Source organism: Pleurodeles waltl, chromosome 12, assembly GCF_031143425.1.
Source record: "Pleurodeles waltl isolate 20211129_DDA chromosome 12, aPleWal1.hap1.20221129, whole genome shotgun sequence".
Classification (NCBI taxonomy): domain Eukaryota; kingdom Metazoa; phylum Chordata; class Amphibia; order Caudata; family Salamandridae; genus Pleurodeles; species Pleurodeles waltl.
The window spans coordinates 265080069-265102270 of NC_090451.1; the positions used below are offsets into that span (position 1 = coordinate 265080069).

At 47.2% G+C, this 22202-nt stretch overlaps 1 protein-coding gene across 1 annotated transcript in view; it reads left to right on the forward strand.

Annotated features, from left to right (window-relative positions):
- The window catches only part of HEATR3 (HEAT repeat containing 3), a 239440-nt gene that overhangs the window by 127312 nt on the left and 89926 nt on the right, over positions 1 to 22202 (forward strand). Inside the window, exon 9 of the mRNA XM_069218649.1 lies at positions 3084 to 3241. Within this exon, the coding sequence (XP_069074750.1) occupies positions 3084 to 3241 (158 nt within the window). The remainder of the gene's footprint in view (positions 1 to 3083; positions 3242 to 22202) is intronic.

Genomic DNA, 22202 nt, shown 5'->3' on the forward strand with positions numbered 1-22202 from the left:
CCCCAGAGGGCACCTTAGAGGTGCCCCCTGAAACCTTAACCAACTACCTGTGTAGGCTGACTGGTTTTAGCAGCCTGCCACACTCGAGACATGTTGCTGGCCACATGGGGAGAGTGCCTTTGTCACTCTGTGGCTAGTAACCAAGCCTGCACTGGGTGGAGATGCTTATCATCTCCCCCTTGCAGGAGCTGTAACACCTGGCGGTGAGCCTCAAAGGCTCACCCCCTTTGTTACAGCGCCACAGGGCATTCCAGCTAGTAGAGTTGCCCGCCCCCTCCGGCCACGGCCCCACTTTTGGCGGCAAGGCCGGAGGAGATAATGAGAAAAACAAGGAGGAGTCACTGACAAGTCAGGACAGCCCCTAAGGCAACCTGAGCTGAAGTGACTCTGACTTTTAGGAATCCTCCATCTTGCAGATGGAGAATCCCCCCCAAATAGGGATAGGAATGTGACCCCCTTCCCTTGGGAGGAGGCACAAAGAGGGTGTAGCCACCCTCAGGGCTAGTAGCCATTGGCTACTGCCCTCCCTGACCTAAACACACCCCTAAATCCTGTATTTAGGGGCTCCCCTGAACATAGGAACTCAGATTCCTGCAACCTAAGAAGAAGAGGACTGCTAAGCTGAAAAACCCTGCAGAGAAGACGGAGACACCAACTGCTTTGGCCCCATCTCTACCAGCCTGTCTTCCCCCCCCTTCTGAAGAAACTGCTCCAGCGACGCTTTTCCCAGGACCAGCGACCTCTGAATCCTCAGAGGACTGCCCTGCTCTAAAAGGACCAAGAAACTCCCGAGAACAGCGGCCCTGTTCATCTAAGACTGCAACTTTGTTTCCAAAGAAGCAACTTCAAGACAACTGCGTTTCCCGCCGGAAGCGTGAGACTTGCAACTCTGCACCCGATGCCCCCGGCTCGACTTGTGGAGAAACACTTCAGGGAGGACTCCCCGGCGACTACGAGACTGTGAGTAGCCAGAGTTGCCCCCCCTGAACCCCCACAGCGACGCCTGCAGAGGGAATCCCCTGACCACGACTGCCTGCTTCCCAGATCCCGACGCCTGGTAAAGACACTGCACCCACAGCCCCCAGGACCTGAAAGATCGGAACTCCAGTGCAGGAGTGACCCCCAGGAGGCCCTCTCCCTTGCCCAGGTGGTGGCTACCCCGAGGAGCCCCCCCCCCTTGCCTGCCTGCATCGCTGAAGAGACCCCTTGGTCTCCCATTGATTCCAATTGAAAACCCGACGTGTGTTTGCACACTGCACCCGGCCGCCCCCGTGCTGCTGAGGGTGTACTTTCTGTGCTAACCTGTGTCCCCCCCGGTGCCCTACAAAACCCCCCTGGTCTGCCCTCCGAAGACCCGGGTACTTACCTGCTGGCAGACTGGAACCGGGGCACCCCCTTCTCCATTGAAGCCTATGTGTTTTGGGCACCACTTTGAACTCTGCACCTGACCGGCCCTGAGCTGCTGGTGTGGTGACTTTGGGGTTGCTCTGAACCCCCAACGGTGGGCTACCTTGGACCCCAATCTGAACCCTGTAGGTGGTTTACTTACCAGCAAAAACTAACAAACTCTTCCTCCCCCCTGGAACTGTTGAAAATTGCACTGTCTAGTTTTAAAATAGCTATATGTGATTTATTTGAAAAGTATATATGCTATTGTGATTATTCAAAGTTCCTAAAGTACTTACCTGCAATACCTTTCATTTGAAGTATTACATGTTAAATTTGAACCTCTGGTTCTTAAAATAAACTAAGAAAAGGTATTTTTCTATACTAAAACCTATTGGCCTGGAATTGTCTTTGTGTGTGTGTTCCTCATTTATTGCCTGTGTGTGTACAACAAATGCTTAATACTACTCCTTTGATAATCCTACTGCTCGACCACACTACCACAAAATAGAGCATTAGTATTATCTCTTTTTGCCACTATCTTACCTCTAAGGGGGAACCCTTGGACTCTGTGTATACTATTCCTTACTTTGAAATAGTGCATACAGAGCCAACTTCCAACAGCCTATATCTGTTTCCCATTGTTAATCTTTGGTTGATTTCGTTTATGAATGTCACTGGTTCTCCTTTTAGAATGACAAGTTACTCCAACCGGTTTTCCTGTACAAGGAAATGAAGCTACAAGGTTGGAAATCCTTTAACATATGTTTGTTATTGGGGCTCATGTAAAGTGTATGCCCCTAAAATGTCAAGTGTTCTTTGGACCAGGTGATGAAGTTACTTTCTGCCCTTTTTTTAATGTTTGAAACTTTGCTTTGGTTGCTATTGTAATGTATTGTGTGCTTCCAAATATTTGAGTATCTAAGCAGATGCAGATTCGGAAATTAAGAGCAATAGGAAAGCGGGTTTTTACCGGAGAGTGTATGCCATGGAGAGGCATCTTGGGCTATACTTCGGATTTGAAGCAGAGCTGGTAGTATTTGACCGTGTTCTGCCCTAATTGTAGTGAGTTGCCTCCTAGCTGGGGATCAAAGCTATCCAATGATCGATTCCAGGATTGTGTACAAGTCAGAAAGTCTTGATCTGCATTGAGCTTTACAGCATCTCCTCTCTTGTATTTGGTTGGAACAGATTGGATTGCGTTCTCTTCCAAACATTATCTGGCTCAATTATGTGTTTTGTCTTGCATGTTTGTGATGGATGCATTTTATCCTTCCAATTTCCTACCTTTTTGACAGTGTAAACATTCAGAGTTTTCTGCTATGCCTTGTATGTCTTGTGCACTCACATGAGGTCACACCTAATGTGCTTTCAAAGCACTGTTATTTTTGTTAATTCTGCACTAGTGATGCTGGCGATATGGCTTACAGGCAGATCTTTTATGAAAGCAATCAAAGCTGTGGCAGTGGAGGTGGGTTTTGACACTGGATGTTAAGTGCAAGACTGCTGCACAGCAATATTCTTTGCACTTCAATTTGTGTTAATGTGAGTAACAGCTAAATCATCAAACCCATGACCTATATTGTGGATTATTAGAAATGTTTTTTTTAAGTTCTACTGGTCAAACATTAGAGATGTGGTTAATAAAAGCACAGTTTATTCAAATAAGTCCTTTCTGGCATTCTTTTGGATTTCAGATCCTTCCGACGATGAATGGGAAGAGCTGTCCAGTAGCGATGAGAGTGATGTAGCTATAGAAAATTCCTTAACTGTGGACAGTGGCCACCTCCTCTCCCCTCTGTGCCTTTCTGCTGAGGTCCGCTCTGCTCTTATAAATCACCTCATCCCAAAGAAGGTAAAACATTGTGATGAAGCTTTGTAGTAACAGTTTAAAAGGTGCCTTTGTAGGACAGAACCTAGTCTGATTTTTGTTTTTATAGGCTGTACACATTTGTTAGCTTTGTCTTTTAAATCTTTTGGATTCCCTCTAACCACTTCCACACTACTCTCGATAATCCTTTGTCTCCACTTTATGAAAGTGTTAAAGGGCCTAGAAAATATTATGTCTGACCAAATCCCTATTGATTCCACTGACTGTTATTGGCAGGGATAATTGATATGCTTTGTTGCAATGTAAGTTGCATTTGGGACAAAATTAAAAGTTTTAAGTAGCATGTGTATTGACAGTTGTGTTGAAGCATTTGGTTGCATTGAAAAGACCGTCACCCACTTTAAAGGTATTGTAAAATAACATGTTTTAACCTAGTGTGAATTTGCTATAAACTACTGTACTGGTGTGATGCTTTTTCTGTATTGAGGAATGCCCGGTGGCCTGGTTAAGAAGCGATTAGAGGTAACTTTGTGTCCAGGTTGGGAAAGAGGTTTAGATTTACCATGTGCTATGGTTGGGAAATTTTATCTTAATCCTTTTGAGAAACGGGTTTAGTGCCCTATGCTCTGGTTCTTGAATGATTTAAGGAATGCCTTTTTAGTCTTCCCTGATAGCTAGAAGATATAAGATTTGGCTGCTGTCTCTTTAGGTGAGGGTTGACGTTTTGTCCTGTGAACTTGAGATTGATTTTATTCATGCTGTATTAAGTATAAAGGGTTAGTGCTGTTTGGCTGGATTTGTGGTCTGCTCTAAAACAAAGTTAATTATTGTATTATATGTTCCAGCATGTGTCACTGCATCATAATTGTTGGCTATTGTCTGTGTATGGCTTATTGTATCTGTTAGTCATTTGTTTAGTGTAGCTGTTTTGCAGCCTTCTAGGGCATGTAAAGTTAATTTGTGTGTGGGGGAGGGAAAGGGTTTGTAAGCATATATAAGGATTACTAATGTGTGGTTTTCAAATCAGTCCCTTTGTTACTGCATCTAAAGGGAAGTCTGTTGCAATATAAGCTGTTTAGTATATGCCTGTAAGACAGATGTTCAGTTGGGCGCTGCTCCTGCTGAATGTTGCTTGTAACTTGGATTCCTAAATAAAAACAAATGTCTTGTACCTGGATGCATAGTGAAAGCTGCTTCTACAAGGCACAGAGTAGTTTCTCTAAACAGGCAGTCCGCTAATGGCTAAAACAAGCCCAGGCTATAAAATAAAAAAGCTTTAATGTACCCCAGGAAAATCTGCACAACTTGAGGTTTTGAAACACTACGTTCCAGATTGGTTTTAGGGTCTGAGTAGAATTCCGAGACCTGTCCTATTTAATCTAGTTGTTTGTGCTTTATGCATAATTTTCTCTGTGCTCCATCTCCGTTAACTAAGTAAATCACAGAATTGAGTACTTTGTAAAACAACCATTGTCAATGTAAACCTGATTTTCAAGTGTGTGATTTCAATTAAATGATGTGAAACTTCATTTTATTTAAAGCGTGGAAAGCATTAGAATAGTATGCCTCAGATTTTCTGTTTTAGGTTTAAGCCTATTATAACCGATACACCTCACTGAAATGGTAATAGCCTTTGTCAATGTAAACAAATAAACACTTATAAGCTCAGTCGCAAACTAGAATGAAATTCAAATGCAATAAGTTAAGAGGGGATGTCATTGTTTTTTTTTTTTTTTCTTCCTGAAGGGGCCAACACAATGTTAAGTATTTTACAAGGCAGCAGCAAGGCAGACTGATGTAAAATTAGTCTGCTTTCAGTTTGCTGTACAAAGAAGTCTCTAAAATGTTGTATTTCCTTTTGTTTCTTCCTGTTTTGTATGCTTAGATTAGAGGTGCAGGATTAGGAGCATGCTTTTAGATCTAATCTTTTTTTATGCACTGCAGAGAATAGGTGTGTATTAAAATCATATCTGATCCTTTAGCAATTTTTAATTCCATCCCTGGTGATATGGCTGTCACGCAGGAATCTTGGCCAGTATTTACTATCACATTTTTCCCATACGCTCTGAATGGTTAGAACCCTTTGATACATTAGGCCTCTTCATTCACTAGTCAGTATTGAAAGCAGGTCAACTGTCAAAAACATCAGGCTTTGAACATTCAGTGCAAGGTGTGATGACAGGTACCTCTTAAAACCATGTTACTATGTGCTTTGGACAGTGGTGAAACCAACACAAGACGTTTCACATTCCAAAACAACACAAATTCATAGATGCAAGATGTTCCACTGTGTTGGATGGCACATTCAGCCAATCCTGGCTTTTTAGCCAACTGCACTTTATTGCTGGCGATTTTGAGTCTATACTTCCAATGTTAAGAGGTAAATTTCCAATCTCTGAAAGAAATGTGATATTTGTTAAAACGTCATGACTGACTTTAAGTGTGACACTTGACATTGGGAAACTTGGTAGCTATGAATTTCCATGCAACAACAACAGTGCCACTTTCATGTAGTCAGATAAGTGCAGAAAGGTTGTGGCAAGCACTCTGAAAGCCCATGATTTTTGGTATTTTGCAATTTTGCCCTACAAAATAATCTGGTGTAGTTTAACATTTTAAAAGTTCCACAAGGTACTATATTGTTGACAGGGCTGATCACCCGTATCATGTCATTATATTTTATAAGGAGTAGTGAGTTGTAAGGAAATGCCTCCTTGGCATGGTTACCCCCTGACTTTTTGCCTTTGCTGATGCTAAGTTTTGATTTGAAAGTCTGCTGAGGCCTGCTAACCAGGCCCCAGCACCAGTGTTCTTTCCCTAACCTGTACTTTTGTTTTCACAATTGGCACACCCTGGCATCCAGGTAAGTCCCTGGTAACTGGTACCCCTGGTACCAAGGGCCCTGATGCCAGGGAAGGTCTCTAAGGGCTGCAGCATATATTATGCCACCCTGGGGGACCCCTCACTCAGCACAGACACACTGCTTGCCAGCTTGTGTGTGCTAGTGAGGACAAAACGAGTAAGTCGACATGGCACTCCCCTCAGGGTGCCATGCCAACCTCACACTGCCTATGCAGTATAGATAAGTCACCCCTCTAGCAGGCCTTACAGCCCTAAGGCAGGGTGCACTATACCATAGGTGAGGGCACCAGTGCATGAGCACTGTGCCCCTACAGTGTCTAAGCAAAACCTTAGACATTGTAAGTGCAGGGTAGCCATAAGAGTATATGGTCTGGGAGTCTGTCAAACACGAACTCCACAGCACCATAATGGCTACACTGAAAACTGGGAAGTTTGATATCAAACTTCTCAGCACAATAAATGCACACTGATGCCAGTGTACATTTTATTGTAAAATACACCCCAGAGGGCACCAACTGCTTGGCCCCAGCTCTACCGGCCTGTGTCCCAACTTCTAAAGACACTGCTCCAGCGATGCTTTCCCCAGGGACCAGCGACCTCTGAATCCTCAGAGGCCTGCCCTGCTCTAGAAGGACCAAGAAACTCCAGAGGACAGCGGCCCTGTTCACCCAAGACTGCAACTTTGTTTCAAAGGAGCAACTTTAAAACAACTGCGTTTCCCGCCGGAAGCGTGAGACTTGCTACTCTGCACCCAACGCCCCCGGCTCGACTTGTGGGGAAACCACACTTCAGGGAGGACTCCCCGGCGACTGCGAGACCGTGAGTAGCCAGAGTTGTCCCCCCTGAGCCCCCATGGCGACGCCTGCAGAGGGAATCCCGAGGCTCCCCCTGACCACGACTGCCTGTCTCCCAGATCCCGACACCTGGTAAAGACTCTGCACCCGCAGCCCCCAGGACCTGAAAGATCGGAACTCCAGTGCAGGAGTGACCCAAAGGAGGCCCTCTCCCTTGCCCAGGTAGTGGCTACCACGAGGAGCCCCCCCCAGTGCCTGCCTGCATCGCTGAAGAGACCCCTTGGTCTCTGTAGGAAGTTGGCTCTGTATGTGCTATTTCAAAGTAAGGAATAGCATGCACAGAGTCCAAGGGTTCCCCTTAGAGGTAAAATAGTGGTAAAAAGAGATAATACTAATGCTCTATTTTGTGGTAGTGTGGTCGAGCAGTAGGCTTATCCAAGGAGTAGTGTTAAGCATTTGTTGTACATACACATAGACAATAAATGAGGTACACACACTCAGAGACAAATCCAGCCAATAGGTTTTGTTATAGAAAATATCTTTTCTTAGTTTATTTTAAGAACCACTGGTTCAAATTTAACATGTAATATCTTGTTTGAAAGGTATTGCAGGTAAGTACATTAGGAACTTTGAATCATTTCAATTGCATGTATACTTTTCAAGTTATTCACAAATAGCTACTTTAAAAGTGGACACTTAGTGCAATTTTCACAGTTCCTGGGGGAGGTAAGTTTTTGTTAGTTTTACCAGGTAAGTACGACACTTACAGGGTTCAGTTCTTGGTCCAAGGTAGCCCACCGTTGGGGGTTCAGAGCAACCCCAAAGTTACCACACCAGCAGCTCAGGGCCGGTCAGGTGCAGAGTTCAAAGTGGTGCCCAAAACGCATAGGCTAGAATGGGGAGAAGGGAGTGCCCCGGTTCCGGTCTGCTTGCAGGTAAGTACCCGCGTCTTCGGAGGGCAGACCAGAGGGGTTTTGTAGGGCACCGGGGGGGACACAAGCCCACACAGAAATTTCACCCTCAGCGGCGCGGGGGCGGCCGGGTGCAGTGTTAGAACAAGCGTCGGGTTCGCAATGTAAGTCAATGAGAGATCACGGGATCTCTTCAGCGCTGCAGGCAGGCAAGGGGGGGCTTCCTCGGGGAAACCTCCACCTGGGCAAGGGAGAGGGACTCCTGGGGGTCACTTCTGCAGTGAAAGTCCGGTCCTTCAGGTCCTGGGGGCTGCGGGTGCAGGGTCTTTTCCAGGCGTCGGGACTTAGGTTTCAGAGAGTCGCGGTCAGGGGAAGCCTCGGGATTCCCTCTGCAGGCGGCGCTGTGGGGGCTCAGGGGGGACAGGTTTTGGTACTCACAGTCGTAGAGTAGTCCGGGGGTCCTCCCTGAAGTGTTGGTTCTCCACCAGCCGAGTCGGGGTCGCCGGGTGCAGTGTTGCAAGTCTCACGCTTCTTGCGGGGAGTTGCAGGGTTCTTTAAAGCTGCTTCTTGAAACAAAGTTGCAGTCTTTTTGGAGCAGGTCCGCTGTCCTCAGGAGTTTCTTGTCGTCGTCGAAGCAGGGCAGTCCTCAGAGGATTCAGAGGTCGCTGGTCCCTTTGGAAGGCGTCGCTGGAGCAGAGTTCTTTGGAAGGCAGGAGACAGGCCGGTGAGTTTCTGGAGCCAAGGCAGTTGTTGTCTTCTGGTCTTCCTCTGCAGGGGTTTTCAGCTAGGCAGTCCTTCTTCTTGTTGTTGCAGGAATCTAATTTTCTAGGGTTCAGGGTAGCCCTTAAATACTAAATTTAAGGGCGTGTTTAGGTCTGGGGGGTTAGTAGCCAATGGCTACTAGCCCTGAGGGTGGGTACACCCTCTTTGTGCCTCCTCCCAAGGGGAGGGGGGCACAATCCTAACCCTATTGGGGGAATCCTCCATCTGCAAGATGGAGGATTTCTAAAAGTTAGTCACCTCAGCTCAGGACACCTTAGGGGCTGTCCTGACTGGCCAGTGACTCCTCCTTGTTGCTTTCTTTGTTCCCTCCAGCCTTGCCGCCAAAAGTGGGGGCCGTGGCCGGAGGGGGCGGGCAACTCCACTAAGCTGGAGTGCCCTGCTGGGCTGTGACAAAGGGGTGAGCCTTTGAGGCTCACCGCCAGGTGTTACAGCTCCTGCCTGGGGGAGGTGTTAGCATCTCCACCCAGTGCAGGCTTTGTTACTGGCCTCAGAGTGACAAAGGCACTCTCCCCATGGGGCCAGCAACATGTCTCTAGTGTGGCAGGCTGCTGGAACTAGTCAGCCCACACAGACAGTCGGTTAAGTTTCAGGGGGCACCTCTAAGGTGCCCTCTGGGGTGTATTTTGCAATAAAATGTACACTGGCATCAGTGTGCATTTATTGTGTTGAGAAGTTTGATACCAAACTTCTCAGTTTTCAGTGTAGCCATTATGGTGCTGTGGAGTTCGTGTAAAACAGACTCCCAGACCATATACTCTTATGGCTACCCTGCACTTACAATGTCTAAGGTTTTGCTTAGACACTGTAGGGGCACAGTGCTCATGCACTGGTACCCTCACCTATGGTATAGTGCACCCTGCCTTAGGGCTGTAAGGCCTGCTAGAGGGGTGTCTTACCTATACTGCATAGGCAGTGAGAGGCTGGCATGGCACCCTGAGGGGAGTGCCATGTCGACTTACTCATTTTGTTCTCACTAGCACACACAAGCTGGTAAGCAGCGTGTCTGTGCTGAGTGAGGGGTCTCTAGGGTGGCATAATACATGCTGCAGCCCTTAGAGACCTTCCCTGGCATCAGGGCCCTTGGTACCAGAGGTACCAGTTACAAGGGACTTGTCTGGATGCCAGGGTGTGCCAATTGTGGAATCAATGGTACATTTTAGGACGAAAGAACACTGGTGCTGGGGCCTGGTTAGCAGGGTCCCAGCACACTTGTCAGTCAAGTCAGCATCAGTATCAGGCAAAAAGTGGGGGGTAACTGCAACAGGGAGCCATTTCTTTACAGTCTCCCATTGATTTACATTGGAAACCCCACGCATGTTTGCACACTGCACCCGGCCGGCCCGTGCTGCTGAGGGTGTACTTTCTGTGCTAACTTGTGTCCGCCCCCGGTGCCCTACAAAACCCCCCTGGTCTGCCCTCCGAAGACGCGGGTACTTACCTGCTGGCAGACTGGAACCGGGGCACCCCCTTCTCCATTGAAGCCTTAGTGTTTTGAGCACCACTTTGACCTCTGCACCTGACCGGTCCTGAGCTGCTGGTGTGGTAACTTTGGGGTTGCTCTGAACCCCCAACGGTGGGCTGCCTTGGACCCAAACTTGAACCCCGTAGGTGGTTTACTTACCTGTAAAAACTAACAAACTCTTACTCCCCCAGGAACTGTTGAAAATTGCACTAAGTGTCTAGTTTTAAAATAGCTATGTGTGATTTATTTGAAAACTATGTATGCTATTTTGATAATTCAAAGTTCCTAAAGTACCTACCTGCAAAACCTTTTATTTGAAGTATTACATGTAAAATTTGAACCTGTGGTTCTTAAAATAAACTAAGAAAAGATATTTTTCTATACAAAAACCCATTGGCCTGGAATTGTCTTTGAGTGTGTGTTCCTCATTTATTGCTCGTGTGCGTACAACAAATGCTTAACACTACTCCTTTGATAAGCCTACTGCTCGACAACACTACCACAAAATAGAGCATTAGTATTATCTCTTTTTGCCACTATCTTACCTCTAAGGGGAACCCTTGGACTCTGTGCATACTATTCCTTACTTTGAAATAGTGCATACAGAGCCAACTTCCTACATTGGCCCCCTAGATTTGTCCAGAACTTTCTGTATTAAAAACATCTGAATCTAACATTTTCCTCTTTCTTGATCCACTAAGAGTTCTGTAAACCACAAGAGTCCAGAAAAAGTGGGTGTCGGAGGTAATTGGATGTGAGCGAGGGCATGTGAGAGTCTGTGAGTGAGAGTTTCATACATAGTCTACTTCTCTGCTTAACACAGTCTAACATACGTCCGTATAACAATCACTGCCAAAAGCAACATGTTTTGTCAACACTGGAAAAACAGTTTTGCAGATGAATCCTTTTTTGGATTCACATGATGGGCATTATTCCACCATCTGGTGGTTGGATCTGAAATTGTCTTTTCTTTTTCAACCCCTCTCCCCCCAGGGCATCATTGACCACCATTTGGTGTTATGCCCGTCCCGTGTATGACATCAGATGGCGCCCTGGATGTTCCTGTGTGTAGTCGCCATGTTCAGATTCTTTTTTCCACAAATGGGTCTGGAAGCCACGAGGAGCTCTGAAAGTTATTATTATTATTTTATTATTATTATTATTATTTTTTTGTGAACAAATCAAGTTTTTGAAGGAAAATCTACTGGATCGCCAAAGTCTGCGAAGAAAGGAAATGACAGAGACCATGGCCAGACAGAGATCAAGGTATCACTCAAGAAACTTGGTGTGTCCAGTGCTGATGACAATGTTGAGAAAGCTGAAACAATGCACGACGGAGAGTCAGAAGCAGAACAAAAATAGGCGGCAAAGAAATCTGTAAGGGAAGTAGGAAAAAAAAAAAAGGTACACAAGGTAATGAAGCCGCCGAAAGGCCATACAACCTAAATCCTCGGACACAAAGTCCAAAAAGGCAATCTCAGCGCTGAAACAAACATTGACTGAAGGTCAGCTGAAAGCCAATGAGGCCAACGGATACCGATGCAGGCAAGACCCCCCTCCAAGCCTTAGTTTTGTGCATTCTTTTGCTCCCTCTCGCCCAGATGGAACTGTCCAACGACAGACCTGTTGAAGCCCAAAGAGACCTTTGCCGATGCCCGACACTGAACAGAAGGCGCATGAGGCCAAGAAGAAAAAGAGAATATTGAAAGTCGAAATGTTTGACTCCTTAAGAGATTTTCGGATCCTCCTGACGCCGTTGATGGCCTTCGATGTCAAAGGCAACCAGTCTACCTTAGAGGCTCCTGCAACACTGGGGCCTGAGGAAGAACAACCTGAAGAGAGGTTCTACGATCCCGAGAAGACAGAGGGTTCGAAGAAGAGTCATGGAATGACCTTGACACCAAATGCCCTGAGGAAGGAGTACATCACTACCCTTCAAAGTCTTCACCACCAGATGACCTCTCCATGTACAACAGCCTCACCAAGAGGTCTGCATGGGCTGTATGGAGTACAGCTGGAGGAAGAAAGGGGAGATTCTTGTTTCCTCCTGGAAATACTAATGTCATCAAACAAGGGTAACCTGCATTTGCCTAGGTTACCCAGCATACTGAACCAAGGGAAGGTGGTGTTCAGAGAACCTGCCACTGCAAAGGCAGTAACGCCAAGGGTTGAGAAGAAGTACAATCACTCAATACAAGAGCCCTACGTGTATATACAGGGAAGTGCACCGGCTGACTCGATAATTGTTACCACAGCAAGAAGGCGTAACAATGCCCCCCCACCTCTATAGGGCCACCACCTGCAAAGGAGAGCAAGAGGTCCTTCATGTTGCGGGGGGAAAAAAATGAAGATGGAGGCTGCAACATAGTAGCGTATTGCAAATTCAAACTCACTGTTGAACAGATATGGCCATCAACAGTGGGACGAGGTGGAGTCCCTAATGCAATACCTCCCAGAGGAGTACAAGAAGAGGGCCAAAGCAATCATGCATGAGAGGGGAAATATAGCCAATAGGTTCCCTAAGTCAGCCCTGGACACAGCAGATACTGCCAGTAGATAGATCTACATCAGCATCACACTAAGGAGATGTAGGAAATGGGCAGTCCCAGGTCTGTGTTCCACTATAAAGTCCATTCCCTGTAGGGAGATGGACCACCTCAACAGTTTTGGATTTTCACCTTTCATTTGCATCAGCCATCTGAGAGGTCTGTGGTCAGTTTGAACTAGGAAGTGAGTACCAAAGAAGTATAGTCTCAGCTTTTTCAGGGACTAAACCACAGCAAAGGCCTCCCTCTCAATGGCACTCCAACGCTGCTCCCTGGGGAGTAACCTCCTGCTAATGAAAGCAACAGGCTGGTCAAGGCCATCATCATTTGTTTGGGACAAAACTGCCCCTATCCCATGTTCAGAGGCATCTGTTTGCACAATGAATTGCTTGGAGTAATCTGGAGCTTTTAGAACTGGTGCTGTGCACATAGCTTGCTTCAGGGTGTCAAAGGCCTGTTGGCATTCTACAGTCCAGTTTACTTTCTTGGGCATTTTCTTGGAGGTGAGTTCTGTGAGGGCTGTCACAATGGATCCATATCCCTTCACAAACCTCCTATAGTACCCAGTCAAGCCAAGGAATGCCCTGACTTGAGTCTGGGTTTTTGGAGCCACCCAGTCCAGAATAGTCTGGATCTTGGGTTGGAGTGGCTGAACTTGGCCTCCACCTACAAGGTGGCCCAAGTAAACCACAGTTCCCTGCCCTATCTGGCATTTGGATGCCTTGATAGAGAGGCCTGCAGATTGCAGAGCCTTCAAAACCTTCTTCAGGTGGACCAGGTGATCCTGCCAGGTGGAGCTGAAGATAGCAATATCATCAAGATAAGCTGCACTACAGGATTCCAACCCAGCAAGGACTTGATTCACCAACCTTTGGAAGGTGGCAGGGGCATTCTTTAAACCAAAGGGCATAACAGTGAACTGATAATGCCCATCAGGTGTGGAGAATGCTGTCTTTTCTTTTGCTCCAGGGGCCATTTTGATTTGCCAGTACCCTGCTGTTAAGTCAAAGGTACTTAAGAATTTGGCAGCCCCTAATTTGTCTATTAGCTCATCAGCTCTAGGAATGGGATGGGCATCTGTCTTGGTGACAGAGTTGAGACCTCTGTAGTCCACACAAAACCTCATCTCTCTCTTTCCATCTTTGGTGTGAGGTTTGGGGACTAAGACCACTGGGCTAGCCCAGGGGCTGTCAGAGTGCTCTATTACTCCCAATTCCAGCATCTTGTGGACTTCCACCTTGATGCTTTCCTTAACTTGGTCAGACTGTCTAAATATTTTGTTTTTGACAGGCATGCTGTCTCCTGTGTCCACATCATGGGTACACAGGTGTGTCTGACCAGGGGTTAGGGAAAAGAGTTCAGCAAACTGCTGTAGGACCTTCCTACAGTCAGACTGCTGTTGGCTAGAGAGGGTGTCTGAGTAGATCACTCCATCTACTGAGCCATCTTTAGGGTCTGATGAGAGGAGATCAGGGAGAGGCTCACTCTCAGCTTCCTGGTCCTCATCTGTTACCATCAGCAGATTTACATCAGCCCTGTCATGGAAGAGCTTAAGGCGGTTCACATGGATCACCCTCTTGGGGCTCCTGCTAGTGCCCAGGTCTACCAAGTAGGTGACCTGATTCTTCCTCTCTAGTACTGGGTAAGGGCCACTCCATTTGTCCTGAAGTGCCCTGGGAGCCACAGGCTCCAGAACCCAGACCTTCTGCCCTGGTTGAAATTCAACCAGTGCAGCCTTTTGGTCATACCACAACTTCTGGAGTTGTTGGTTGGCCTCAAGGTTTTTACTTGCCTTTTCCATGTACTCTGCCATCCTTGAGCGAAGGCCAAGTACATAGTCCACTATGTCTTGTTTAGGCTCATGAAGAGGTCTCTCCCAGCCTTCTTTAACAAGAGCAAGTGGTCCCCTTACAGGGTGGCCAAACAGAAGTTCAAAGGGTGAGAATCCTACTCCCTTCTGAGGCACCTCTCTGTACGCGAAAAGCAGACATGGCAGGAGGACATCCCATCTCCTTTTGAGTTTTTCTGGGAGCCCCATGATCATGCCCTTTAATGTCTTGTTGAATCTCTCAACAAGGCCATTAGTTTGTGGATGATATGGTGTAGTGAATTTATAAGTCACTCCACACTCATTCCACATGTGTTTTAGGTATGCTGACATGAAGTTGGTACCTCTGTCAGACACCACCTCCTTAGGGAAGCCCACTCTGGTAAAGATACCAATGAGGGCCTTGGCTACTGCAGGGGCAGTAGTTGACCTAAGGGGAATAGCTTCAGGATACCTAGTAGCATGATCCACTACTACTAGGATGTACATATTTCCTGAGGCTGTGGGAGGTTCTAGTGGACCAACTATATCCACACCCACTCTTTCAAAGGGGACCCCCACCACTGGAAGTGGAATGAGGGGGGCCTTTGGATGCCCACCTGTCTTACCACTGGCTTGACAGGTGGGGCAGGAGAGGCAAAACTCCTTAACCTTCTGGGACATATTGGGCCAATAGAAGTGGTTGACTAACCTCTCCCACGTCTTGGTTTGTCCCAAATGCCCAGCAAGGGGAATATCATGGGCTAAGGTCAGAATAAACTCTCTGAAACCCTGAGGCACTACCACTCTCCTAGTGGCACCAGGTTTGGGATCTCTTGCCTCAGTGTACAGGAGTCCATCTTCCCAATAGACCCTATGTGTTCCATTTTTCTTGCCTTTGGACTCTTCAGCAGCTTGCTGCCTAAGGCCTTAAAGAGAGGGACAGGTTTCTTGTCCCTTACACAACTCTTCCCTTGAGGGTCCCCCTGGGCCTAAGAGCTCAACCTGATAAGGTTCCAGTTCCATAGGCTCAGTTCCCTCAGAGGGCAGAACTTCTTCCTGAGAAGAGAGGTTCTCTTTTTGGTGTTGTGTTGCAGCTGGTTTCCCAGCTGACTTTCCTTTTCTCTGGGTAGGCTGGGCCATTTTTCCAGACTCCAGCTCTACTTTTTCACCCTGTGCCTTGCACTGTGCCCTTGTCTTGACACACACCAGTTCAGGGATACCCAGCATGGCTGCATGGGTTTTCAGTTCTACCTCAGCCCATGCTGAGGACTCCAGGTCATTTCCAAGCAAACAGTCTACTGGGATATTTGAGGAGACCACCACCTGTTTCAGGCCATTGACCCCTCCCCACTCTAAAGTTACCATTGCCATGGGATGTACTTTAGTTTGATTGTCAGCATTGATGACTGGATAGGTTTGTCCAGTCAGGTATTGGCCAGGGGAAACCAGTTTCTCTGTCACCATGGTGACACTGGCACCTGTATCCCTCAGGCCCTCTACACTTGTCCCATTAATTAAGAGCTGCTGCCTGTATTTTTGCATGTTAGGGGGCCAGGCAGCCAGTGTGGCTAAATCCACCCCACCCTCAGAGACTAATGTAGCTTCAGTGTGACACCTGATTTGCTCTGGGCACACTGTTGATCCCACTTGGAGACTGGCCATTCCAGTTTTAGCTGGATGGGAGTTAGAAGTGGTATCTTTCTTGGGACAGGCCTTGTCTCCAGTTTGGTGTCCAGACTGACTACAGCTACGACACCAGGCCTTTTTGGGATCAAAGTTTTTACCCTTGTACCCAGAATTGTTTTGTGAAGAGGCTCTGGGCCCACCCTCCTGTGCAGGTTTTTGGGGGCCTGTAGAAGACTCTTTACTATTTTTGTTTTTGGCTGTCTCACCACCTTTCCCCTGGGGAGGTTTTGTGACCCCTTTCTTTTGGTCACCCCCCTGTGGAAGTTTTGGACACCCTAGTCTTGACCCAGTGGTCCGCCTTCTTTCCCAATTCTTGGGGAGAAATTGGTCCTAGGTCCACCAGATGCTGATGCAGTTTGTCATTGAAACAATTACTTAACAGGTGTTCTTTCACAAATAAATTGTACAGCCCATCATAATTACTTACACCACTGCCTTGAATCCAACCATCTAGTGTTTTTACTGAGTAGTCTACAAAGTCAACCCAGGTCTGGCTCGAGGATTTTTGAGCCCCCCTGAATCTAATCCTATACTCCTCAGTGGAGAATCCAAAGCCCTCAATCAGGGTACCCTTGATGAGGTCATAAGATTCTGCATCTTTTCCAGAGAGTGTGAGGAGTCTATCCCTACACTTTCCTGTGAACATTTCCCAAAGGAGAGCACCCCAGTGAGATTTGTTCACTTTTCTGGTTACACAAGCCCTCTCAAAAGCTGTGAACCATTTTGTGATGTCATCACCATCTTCATATTTTGTTACAATCCCTTTGGGGATTTTCAACATGTCAGGAGAATCTCTGACCCTATTTATGTTGCTGCCACCATTGATGGGTCCTAGGCCCATCTCTTGTCTTTCCCTTTCTATGGCCAGGATCGGTCTTTCCAAAGCCAATCTTTTGGCCATCCTGGCTAACTGGATGTCCTCTTCACTGGAGTTATCCTCAGTGATTTCAGAGAAGTTGGTCCCTCCTGTGAGGGAACCAGCATCTCTGACTAGTATTTGTGGAGTCAGGGCTTGAGAGGCCCGGTCTTCCCTAGATAGGACTGGTAGGGGGGAATCTTCCTCCAATTCACTATCTTCATCCTCGGTGTTGCCATCCACAGAGGGGTTGGCTCTTTCATACTCTGCCAACAGCTCCTGGAGCTGTTGTTTGGTAGGTCTGGAGCCCATTGTTATTCTCTTTATTTTACAGAGTGACCTTAGCTCTCTCATCTGTAGATGGAGGTAAGGTGTGGTGTCGAGTTCCACCACATTCACATCTGTGCTAGACATTATGCTTCTAAAAGTTGGAATACTTTTTAAGAATCTAAAACTAGTTCTAGAATCTAATTCAAACTTTTAACAAACTTTTAAACTCTAAAAGAAATGCTAACAGGGACTAACACAAGGCCCTAGCAGGACTTTAAAGAATTTAGAAAAATTTCAAATTGCAAAAATCAATTTCTAATGACAATTTTTGGAATTTGTCGTGTGATCAGGTATTGGCTGAGTAGTCCAGCAAATGCAAAGTCTTGTACCCCACCGCTGATCCACCAATGTAGGAAGTTGGTTCTGTATGTGCTATTTCAAAGTAAGGAATAGCATGCACAGAGTCCAAGGGTTCCCCTTAGAGGTAAGATAGTGGCAAAAAGAGATAATACTAATGCTCTATTTTTGTGGTAGTGTGGTCGAGCAGTAGGCTTATCAAAGGAGTAGTGTTAAGCATTTGTTGTACATACACATAGACAATAAATGAGGTACACACACTCAGACAAATCCAGCCAATAGGTTTTGTTATAGAAAAATATCTTTTCTTAGTTTATTTTAAGAACCACAGGTTCAAATTTTACATGTAATATCTCATTTGAAAGGTATTGCAGGTAAGTACTCTAGGAACTTTGAATCATTACTTTAGCATGTATACTTTTTACATAAAACACAATAAGCTGTTTTAAAAGTGGACACTGTGCAATTTTCACAGTTCCTGGGGGAGGTAAAGTATTGTTAGTTTTGTCAGGTAAGTAAATCACTTACAAGTCTCAGGTTTGGGTCCAAGGTAGCCCACCGTTGGGGGTTCAGAGCAACCCCAAAGTTATCACACCAGCAGCTCAGGGCCGGTCAGGTGCAGAGGTCAAAGAGGTGCCCAAAACACATAGGCTTCAATGGAGAGAAGGGGGTGCCCCGGTTCCAGTCTGCCAGCAGGTAAGTACCCGCGTCTTCGGAGGGCAGACCAGGGGGGATTTGTAGGGCACCGGGAGGGGACACAAGTCCACACAAAGTACACCCTCAGCAGCGTGGGGGCGGCCGGGTGCAGTGTGTAAACACGCGTCGGGTTTCCAATAGTTTCCTATGGGAGACCAAGGGGTCTCTTCAGCGATGCAGGCAAGGGGGGGGGCTCCTCGGGGTAGCCACCACCTGGGCAAGGGAGAGGGCCTCCTGGGGGTCACTCCTGCACAGAAGTTCCGATCCTTCAGGTGCTGGGGGCTGCGGGTGCAGGGTCTTTTCCAGCCGTTGGGAAATGGAGTTCAGCCAGTCGCGGTCAGGGGGAGCCTCGGGATTCCCTCTGCAGGCGTCGCTGTGGGGGCTCAGGGGGGACAACTTTGGTTACTCACAGTCTCGGAGTCGCCGGAGGGTCCTCCCTGAGGTGTTGGTTCTCCACCAGTCGAGTCGGGGTCGCCGGGTGCAGTGTTGCAAGTCTCACGCTTCTTGCGGGGAGTTGCAGGGGTCTTTTAATCTGCTCCTTGAAACAAAGTTGCAGTTCTTTTGGAGCAGTGCCGCTGTCCTCAGGAGTTTCTGGTCTTTCTTGAGGCAGGGCAGTCCTCAGAGGATTCTGAGGTCGCTGGTCCCTTGGAAAGCGTTGCTGGAGCAGGTTTCTTTGGAAGGCAGGAGACAGGCCGGTAAGTCTGGGGCCAAAGCAGTTGGTGTCTTCTGTTCTTCCTCTGCAGGGGTTTTTCAGCTCAGCAGTCCTCTTCTTCTTGTAGTTTCAGGAATCTAAATTCTTAGGTTAAGGGGAGCCCTTAAATACTAAATTTAAGGGCGTGTTTAGGTCTGGGGGGGTTAGTAGCCAATGGCTACTAGCCCTGAGGGTGGGTACACCCTCTTTGTGCCTCCTCCCAAGGGGAGGGGGTCACATCCCTAATCCTATTGGGGGAATCCTCCATCTGCAAGATGGAGGATTTCTAAAAGTTAGTCACTTCAGCTCAGGACACCTTAGGGGCTGTCCTGACTGGCCAGTGACTCCTCCTTGTTGTTCTCATTATTTCCTCCGGCCTTGCCGTCAAAAGTGGGGGCCGTGGCCGGAGGGGGCGGGCAACTCCACTAGCTGGAGTGTCCTGCGGTGCTGGAACAAAGGGGTGAGCCTTTGAGGCTCACCGCCAGGTGTTACAGCTCCTGCCTGGGGGAGGTGTTAGCATCTCCACCCAGTGCAGGCTTTGTTACTGGCCTCAGAGTGACAAAGGCACTCTCCCCATGGGGCCAGCAACATGTCTCTAGTGTGGCAGGCTGCTGGAACCAGTCAGCCTACACAGATAGTCGGTTAAGGTTTCAGGGGGTACCTCTAAGGTGCCCTCTTGGGTGTATTTTACAATAAAATGTACACTGGCATCAGTGTGCATTTATTGTGCTGAGAAGTTTGATACCAAACTTCCCAGTTTTCAGTGTAGCCATTATGGTGCTGTGGAGTTCGTGTTTGACAGACTCCCAGACCATATACTCTTATGGCCACCCTGCACTTACAATGTCTAAGGTTTGGCTTAGACACTGTAGGGGCACAGTGCTCATGCACTGGTGCCCTCACCTATGGTATAGTGCACCCTGCCTTAGGGCTGTAAGGCCTGCTAGAGGGGTGACTTATCTATACTTGCATAGGCAGTGAGAGGCTGGCATGGCACCCTGAGGGGAGTGCCATGTCGACTTACTCATTTTGTTCTCACCAGCACACACAAGCTGGCAAGCAGTGTGTCTGTGCTGAGTGAGGGGTCTCCAGGGTGGCATAAGACATGCTGCAGCCCTTAGAGACCTTCCCTGGCATCAGGGCCCTTGGTACCAGAGGTACCAGTTACAAGGGACTTATCTGGATGCCAGGGTGTGCCAATTGTGGAATCAAAAGTACAGGTTAGGGAAAGAACACTGGTGCTGGGGCCTGGTTAGCAGGCCTCAGTACACTTTCAATTCAAAACATAGCATCAGCAAAGGCAAAAAGTCAGGGGGTAACCATGCCAAGGAGGCATTTCCTTACAGAAGACATGCCTGGTTAAGAGTGTTAGGTTTCAAACCAGAGCTGCAAGCCTCCATAATTAACATGCCTTTTACAGGAGACTCTCTGTTCGGCCAAGCAGTGGATGAGTCCTTACAACAGATCAATAAGGACAGCAAAACGGCCAAGGATATGGGAGCCCTCCAATTCAGAGGCTCTTTCAGAAGGGGTGGAAGCTCAACCCAAAGGCCCTCAGATCGAGAGGCTTCACGCAAGGGGAACAGCAACAACAGCCACAAGGCAGTTCCCATCAAGCCACTCAACAGTCCACCTATCAACAGTGGCAACACCCTGCCAGGCAGCTATTACAGGCGTGAGGAAGGGGAAGTAGACAACCCCCGATTTGGCAGGAGGAACAACCAGCAAGTTATTTACCCAGCAACAACCCAGGCCCCCACATAACTCCAGTGAGAGGCAGAATAGGACTTTTCCCAAAAGAGTGGGCACAAATTACATCAGACAAATTGATTCTGAACGAGATAGGTCATGGATATTGCATAGAACTAACCAAAGAACCAGCCCAAAAACCGCTGAAAGCCAAAAGGTTTTGAGGGGGGAAAAAATAATAATACAGTTAAGAAAGGAGGTGAAAGAACTCTTAAAGAACTCTATCAAAAGAGTACCGCCAAGGGAAAGAAATGAGGTAAACTTCTCACCTTATTTTCTGGTTCTAAAAAAAGATCTAATTCTGAGACCAATCTTAGACCTTAGTTTCTTAACTGCAATAGTTTGTACTCAACACTTCAAGATGACAAAACTCCAAGGAATGATTCCACTTCTAAGATAGAGACTACATGGCTACTCTGGATCTCAAAGACTCCCACCTACACATACGTATGAATCCGGGGCATAAAATGTACCTCAGATTTGTACTAGACAGAGTACACTACTAGTTTGCAATACTACCAGTCGGCATAAAGTCAGCATCCTGTGCCTTTACAAAGTGTTACACCGGGAACCTGAAAGAACAGGGATAATGGAACAGATGCCCTGAAGCACATCAACTTCTTGGAAATAAAGACATTGTCCCTAGCACTAAAAGCCTTCCAAGCTCACATCACAGGATGAAACGTGCTAATACAAACAGACAGCACTAAAACCATGTTCTGCCTGAACGAACAGGGAGGCACAAAATCGTACACCCTGCGCAAACTAGCCCAAGAAATATGACAGTGGGGAATTTCAAGGAAGATCACTCGCTACACCAAACGGTCACATGAGGTGCCTCTGATGTAGGCTACTATAGCTACAGGTGTAACTAATGATGAATAGGTTAATCCGCTATCCAATAGTGGAGTGCAGTTTCCAGTCTTGTTACTGTTTCTATTCTTTTTGTATTCGTCCACCAAAGGATGTACCTCTTCCACTTTGCTGCATAATATTTTCTTGTGGTAGGTTTTCTTGATTCTTTAAGAATCTCCATTGTCCTGGGCATTAGCTGCAGATGCCCGAATTCTATGTATTCAGGAGCCATGCCGCTAGGCTGAGTGTTGCTGGCTCCGGGTGGTACAATCACCCCTTCTGCATTATCATCAGGTCTGAATCAGCTTTGATCGTGATTATTTGTTCCCTGGACATCTCCAGTAGAACAGAGTGCCAGATCTATCTGTCCCATTGAGGGGCTATGAGGATAAGCTTTGCTCCTGGTTGTCTGGCTTTTTCCAGCACCTTGTCTATCAGGGGAATAAGTGGAAAAGCGCAAGCAAATCTCCCTGACCAGTTTAGTGACAGGCCATTCCCTTTTGACAAGTGGTGTTGAAACCTGGAGACAAAGAGTTAACATTCTGTGTTTTCTGCTGTAGAGAACCAATCTTTTTTTGGACTTCCCCAGGCCTGGAATATCTTTCTCCAGTGTTTGTTTCATCTCCCATTCGTGTCAGCTGCTTTCTCGTCTGCTTA